The 7500-nt window shown below is 47.4% G+C and overlaps 1 protein-coding gene across 1 annotated transcript in view; it reads right to left on the reverse strand.

Annotated features, from left to right (window-relative positions):
- Positions 1-7500, reverse strand: part of LOC143283746 (uncharacterized) — a 146241-nt gene that overhangs the window by 34269 nt on the left and 104472 nt on the right. The window contains exons 9-13 of the mRNA XM_076590047.1: positions 6722-6847; positions 4283-4411; positions 2729-2851; positions 1943-2068; positions 697-855 (exon numbers count right to left, since the gene is read on the reverse strand). Coding sequence (XP_076446162.1) covers positions 697-855; positions 1943-2068; positions 2729-2851; positions 4283-4411; positions 6722-6847 — 663 coding nt within the window. The remainder of the gene's footprint in view (positions 1-696; positions 856-1942; positions 2069-2728; positions 2852-4282; positions 4412-6721; positions 6848-7500) is intronic.

A 7500-nucleotide genomic window follows, 5' to 3' on the forward strand; every position in this document is an offset into this window, starting at 1 on the left:
CAACCAATTAAAACGAGTCACCACTTCAAACTTTCCACTCCAAAGTTAAAAAAACTTCCATAGTTTAAAACCTTCAAATCTGGTTAAAAATGTTCACTTCTTTTAAGAAGTCCATCAGCGCCCACGGAGGGACATCACGAAACAAAGTCTTCAAAGAAACCGCCGTGTAATGTCTGCGTCTAACGTCATGCAGATCCCAACAATCAAGGAGCACGTGTTTCATGGTGAGAGGCTCATCACAGGGAATGCATCGAGGGGCCTCTTCCCCCTTCAACAAGTAAGAATGAGTAAAAAAAAGTGTGCCCCGTACGCAGTCTGCACAGCACAGACTCCTCCTTTCTGTTCTTCACCCCCGAAGGGAGGGTCTCTTTTAGGTCCGGACGGATCTGGAAGAGCTTGTTGTCCGTCTCGGTGTTCCACTCCTCTTGCCAAAGATCCTTAACGTAAGTGTTCACCTTCCGCTTCATGTCTGTATATGGTACAAAGGATCTGGATAATTCTGGATGTGGGTGAGTGAGTGTGTGTGTGTGCGTGTGTGTGCGTGCAAGAGTGCGTGCGTGCGTATGTGTGTGCATGCATGCGTGTACTGATGTATGTGTGTTTATAGCTATCTGCAGTGAACGTGTGTGGCAGCTTGACACTGTCAGCCTAGCACCACACACACACACACACACACACACACACACACTAACTCACCCGTGCAGTCCGTCATGAGGGCCGGGGAGCCCTTAAAGCCCGCCTCACACTCACAGTCCGACACAGCCATCGCCACCTTGTCCGCCACGGCGTGCGCATGCGCCGGGCATGCGCGGCAGCTTTGCGTGGAATCGTCATAGTATTCCAGGTCTGTGCACGCTGCTCAACATCAACATCAACATCAACGACAACGCAGTTTATCAAAACCGACGTCAATGTTATTCAAGTCTACTGTCATAACCGATTCAATCGATTCTCAACACCCCTGAATACGAAAGCTCTAACTTCTGAGTGGGCATTCTGAACGACTGTCTTGTCTAGGTATATATATCACGCTTTCGATATGATGCATCTGCTTGGCCATTGCCGGCAAAGCGCAAAGAGAGAGCATTAAGTAATCGGTCGTCTTCTCATCATAAACAACAACAACAACAAAAAACTACACGCAAATAAACTGACGTCTTCATAGAGTCATTGTTAGGCATCAGCTCTCTCTCTCTCTCTCTCACACATTTATTTATTTATTTTTATTCCATCTCAAGAAGGCTGACTTGTTTACACATTCTTGTGAGAATTACAATCACCTCTAGCATGATGAAAAAACAACAACAACAAACCCCGAGAAAAAAAAAAAAAAAAAAAAAGAAGAAGAAGAAGAAGAAAAATGCGAAAACAAGAAGAAAAGATTCACATTCTGCTTAATCGATGCATAACTGTTGTTTCTCTTCCAAATGTATCAACCAACCAGTTCGCACGGCAGCTGTATCTGATTGTGAACAGTGTCAGGGGCGTTTCATCGTCTGCGTCAGTTACATGAAATACCTAACATTCACATGTATCTCCACGGGAGGGGAGGAGGGCGGGGCGGGGCGGGGCGGGGCGGTGGTGGGAGGGTGGGGTGGGGTGTCCTGAAATAAACACGTTTTGTCTCGTACTCTGCGATATATCAGCATAGTATGTTTGTATTAGTCACACGAATATGTAGCATGTTCATGTGCCCCTCACCTCCCACGAGAATTTCCCTGAAAATAAACACGTCTTATCTTGTCTAAAGTGGTGTACTGGCCCGAGAACAAACTTCAGTAGGCCCGGAAGATCTACCACGGAGGACCTGCAGCATACAGCCGCCTTCATGGCAGAGACTGGGGGTGTCCTCTTATCGCACGAGAAGAAGAATGACACACCCACACACACAGCAAGTCTTGTCATGTCTTGTCGGTCTCCTCACTTGTCATGGCTGACCTACCGAGGCAGGAGAAGTTGTCGGCAGCCAGCACGTGACCCAGCTTGGTGCAGATGCACGTGAAGCCGCCGGGGCTGTTGACACAGGTGTCCTCACACAGGGTGCTGTTCTCCCCGCACTCGTCCTTGTCTGTCCCGACACACACACACACACAGTGATACACAGAGCCACACACACACACACACACACACAGAGCCACACACACACACACACACACTCACAGAGCCACACACACACACACAGAGCCACACACACACGCACAGAGTCACACACACGCACAGAGCCACACACACTCACAGAGCCACACACACACTCACAGAGCCACACACACACACACACAAAGCCACACACACACGCACAGAGCCACACACACACACACACACACACACACACAGAGCCACACACACACAAGTATACATACACGCACGCACACACACGCACACACATACAGAGGGGCCACACAGACACCGCTTCAAATTTTCTGGCAACTGTCAATGCCGGACGGCTGTACTTCACTTAGACATCACCGTTATTATCAGCCAATAGGACACACACACACAAACAGACAGAGAAACACACACACACACACTGACACACACGCATACACACACATATATACACACACACAGACACACACACAGTCACACGCACACGCGCATACACACATACACACACAGAGCCACAGACACAATCACACACACACTACCCCCCCCCTCCACACACACACACACTCCCCCCCCCCCCCCCTCAACCCCCCCCCACCCCACCCCCGCACTTCCACACACTCACCGAGACAGGTGACCATGTCCGAGTCCAGCACGTAACCCTCGTGACAGCCGCACTGATATGACCCAGGGGTGTTGATGCACAGCTGGGAACACTGCGTGCTGTTGGCCGCACACTCGTCGATATCTGAAGACAGCAGCACGTCATCATCATCATCGTCATCGTCATCGTCATCGTCGTCATTCATCAACAGAACCAAGCTCAGCGTGTCATAACTGGCACCATGAGATCCACCCCAGTCCTGAAGATGGAGGAGACCACTGGGCTACAGTCATTGGAGGACAGAAGGGACACAAAGATCCTCATCCAGGCAGCAAAATTCAAACGCCTTGAAAACCATCCAATGAACAACAGAATGAGCAGACCCACCAAGAGCCGGCTGAAAAGAGGCAGCTTCATCCACCAGTCAAGACGCCTTGGAAAGACAAACCCCAGTCTTGATGGAGCACGAAGCAAAGCCTATCCCGGCAAATGTCACCCACCCATCTTGGAAGGGGCAGGGAAGGGGCAGGTGTTCCCAACAGTCGTCACCAGCATTCCCGGAGTGGAGAAAAGAGGAACACAGTCAGACACCCAAAGGAAGGTCCTGGCCATGGAGTACATCTGCAACCAGTACCCCCAGGAAGACTGGACCCATGTTTTTTCACTCGTCGATATCTGAAAACAGCAGCACGTCATCATCATCATCGTCGTCGTCGTCGTTGTCATTCATCAACAGCGTGTGTGTCACCCATCTCGTGGGAACCGTCTTCGGTTCTCTCGCTTCGTGTCAAACCTCTGCACTCGGTTCTTTTCAATGAAAGTCTTGCCTTGAAACCTACCTCTTTCTTTAATAAGAAAAAGAAAAAAAAAATAAAAAAAAAAAAATAAAAAAGCTCCTCCTTACCCTCTCTCTTTTCCGTCCATAGTTTCTTTTATTTCTTTCTTTCTTTTTATTTTTTTTTACTTCTTGCCTTCTGAACTACATATAATTTATATGTTCTCTCTGTACTTTGATTTATTTCTGCACAAGAGTTCGCGCTACTAAATATATGACTATTATTATCATTATCATTATTGTTATCATCATCATCATCATCATTATTATCATTATTATTATTGACTTCATCACGGTAAACTCAACAGCGTTTACAACTATGTTCATTTTCAACAAATATACTAAGTTTCACACCCCCCCATATTTTATACACACACACACACACACACACACACACACACACACGCACCATATATGTAACACACGCACGCACGCGCACACGCACACACACTTTCACATACTTGCATGCGTTACACGTTAATTTCTTTTCCCCTCCTTCGATTTTTTCCCCTTACCCTGGTCTAACATCACTTACAGTGAAAAGACAAACTAAAGAACGAACAGCAAATATATACACCCCTTTAAACCCCTCCCTCCCCCACCCCTCCAGTCCCATCCCCCCCCCGACCCCCCACCCCGATACCCTCCCCCACACCCCACTTTTTTTTTTTGCACTTCAACCAAAACAAAAGAACACAGTCCCTGTAGGCTTTAACGCTATGACGTCAGTAGCGGCCGACCTTCACAGGCGCTGTCGTCATAGGAACTGACGTAACCGGCGCCGCACGTGCACAGGTAGGAGCCGTCCGTGTTGTGGCAGGTGCCGTGCTGACACACCTTGTTCTTGTACCGCTCACACTCGTCGATGTCTGGTGACAGGCAGTGAGAAGGGGGTGGGCGATGGGAAGGGGAGAGAGAGAGAGAGAAAGGGGGTGGGGTGGGGGGGGGAGTGGATGTTGAGAAGAGAAAAAGTAGGAGAGATAATTATAACAATGATTATATATATATATATATATATATATATATATATAATCCTTATTATTATTCAGCAAAATGCCATGGCCTCAGTTTTGAAGGAATGAATATAAACAGGGCACAATTTCTTTTAAAAGTAACAATTGGCACACAATTCAGTATATCGGTCATTTGTGGACCTGTATACTGGTCTGTTATACTGGTCTGTATAATAAGAGAGAGGGAGAGAGAGAGGGAGAGGAAGGGAGGTAGGGAGAGAGAAGGGAACACACAGAGAGAGGGAGAGGGAGGGAGGGAAGGAGAGCGAGAGAGAGAGAGGTAGAGGTAGGTAGGGAGGGAGGGAGAGAGGGAGGGAGAGAGAAGGGAACAGAGAGAGAGAAAGAGAGATGTAGAGGTAGGGAAGGAGAGCGAGAGAGAGAGAGAGGTAGAGGTAGGGAGGGAGGGAGGTAGGGAGAGAGAAGGGAACACACAGAGAGAGGGAGAGGGAGGGAGGGAAGGAGAGCGAGAGAGAGAGAGAGAGGTAGAGGTAGGGAGGGAGGGAGAGAGGGAGGGAGAGAGAAGGGAACAGAGAGAGAGAGAGAGGGGAGGGGTGGGGGAGAAACGACGGGAAAGAGAGAAGGGGGGCAAGGGAAACTGCAATAGACGGGAGGGGAAAGAGAGGGAAGGGAGAGAGAGGAGAGGAGAGCAAGATAGAGAGAGAGAGGCGGGGGAAAAAAGAAGGGAGATGGCTGAGAGGCAGAGAGAGTGAGGCAGAGAAAGAGAGAAAGAGAGAGACAGAAACTGACAGACGGAGACAGAGCGAGAGAGAGAGAGAGAGACAGAGATAGAGAGAGAGACAGGGAAAAGGGGGTCAGATGAGAGATGGCCATCTTTACGCTTCCTCTGTCATCGCACACACAAACCTACACATTTACTCTGTAACTGTACATTCATTTTATCCGTCGGGAAACCTCAATTAAAAAACCCCAAAACAAACAAACAAAAAACAGAAAGTGACAATTACAGAAACAAAAAGATCAAATCCATCGTCTAGTACAGTGAAAAGACGTTAAACTAAAGAACGAAGATCAAATCCTAGGCCCTGTTTGACTATTAACTCAAATAAAAGCATCCCCCGTATCCCCCCCCCCCCCCCAAAAAAAAAAAAAAAAAATCAAAAACAAACAAACAAACAAACAAAAAACAGCAGTGGCAGAGTTGAGTACGACGAACTGTTGGAAAAAAAGCCCTCCCCTTCTGGTCAAATTGTCCAAAGCTGCAGACTTAAAAAAACAAAAAAACAAACAAACAAAAACCCCAAAAAACAACGAACACTCGTGAAGTCTCCTCTGATGTGTGGCCTCCTGGCGACCTCACACCGATAGTTTCCTGTGGACGGCTACAGGCACGAACCCACCAGGTCTGGTTGTCAGTGTGAATGGGGGAGACTCGGAGTGAGCGGCGAGGAAGAAATGCCACTGATAACGGCGCACATGATGGCACAGATAAAAAAAAAAAAAGAAAGGGACAGACAGAAAAAAAAACAAAAAACAAACAAACAAACAAACAAAAAACAAGAGAGGCAAGGCCTTCAAGACTCACTTGTGAAACACAAGCTTTTTATGTATTGAGTATAATTTCAAAATGTGATGTTTAAGATGAGAAAGATCAGTTTAAAGCAAATTAAGTCCCCTAGCATTAATCAGTACAGAGTAATTTCCCTTCTTTACTATCTGCGCCAAAAACATTTTCAAAATAAATAAAACTTCCATGCTTAGCAAAAGAAGTTCCTGTTTGAACAAAAAATGATAATAATCACTGCTCTTGTTGTTGTGTCAGAATATCAGATCAAAGTGCCAGGTTTAGAGAATACAAAAAAAAAAACAACCCAGTAAATGCAACTATTAAATATAACTAGGCTTCATTTTTTATTTTTTTGTGCCCATCCCAGAGGTGCAATATTGTTTTAAATAAGATGACTGGAAAGAACTGAATTTTTCCTATTTTTATGCCTAATTTTGTGTCAACTGACAAAGTATTTGCAGAGAAAATGTCAATGGTAAAGTTTACCACGGACACACACACACACACACAGACAACCGAACACCGGGTTAAAACATAGACTCACTTTGTTTACACAAGTGAGTCAAAAAAAAGGGACAGACAGAGAAAAAACAACAACAACAAAAAAACAAGACTCAAGATTGATATACAGCAGTTGTTACCTTCGCACGTGTGTCTGTCTTTGGCCAACCGTCGCCCTTTCTTCTCACAGCGGCACAGATAGCTGCCCCGCTTGTTGATGCACACGTCCACGCACCCTCCATTGTCCTCCTCGCATTCGTCCACATCTGTTGGCACACACGCACGCACGCACACAAACAGACCCACAAATGCATGAACGCACGCACACACTCTCTCTCTCTCACACACACACACACACACAGAGGCGAACTACGTGAAGAAACATAAACATACATACACGTCCGCGACAAATGTCATTCACAACAGGGATGGGGGTGGGATGGGGAGTGGGTGGATGGATGGGGAGAGAAAGTTTGGGAGGTGGTGGGGGTGGGAGTGGAGAGGGGTGTGTGTGTGTGTAGGGGGGGGGGGGGGGGGGAGGGGCTTGGAGGGGGGGAGGGCGAGGGAGTGCGCACAAGACACGAGCAGTCGTTGACACAAACACGTCATGCAGTCAAGACACACAGATGCACACGCACACGTTGTCTGCGTTCGAACGCACGACTGTCAAACACACACACACGCGCGCACACACACACACACACACTTGTCTGCGTGCTGTGTATGCATGCGTCTGTGTGTGTGTGTGTGTTTCACGCAGAGAGAGAGAGAGAGAGAGAGAGGACGGCAATATCCACAATTTTCCCCCTCCGGACGGAATGAGAAGGCGTGGTGGTTCACCCCGTCAGTCACACAGAGAGGAGCGGAGGGGAACATGCCGAGAAAACGTGTCGTTTTGGTTCATCTATTCAATCACATA

Source organism: Babylonia areolata, chromosome 7 (genome assembly GCF_041734735.1).
Source record: "Babylonia areolata isolate BAREFJ2019XMU chromosome 7, ASM4173473v1, whole genome shotgun sequence".
NCBI classification, from domain to species: domain Eukaryota; kingdom Metazoa; phylum Mollusca; class Gastropoda; order Neogastropoda; family Buccinidae; genus Babylonia; species Babylonia areolata.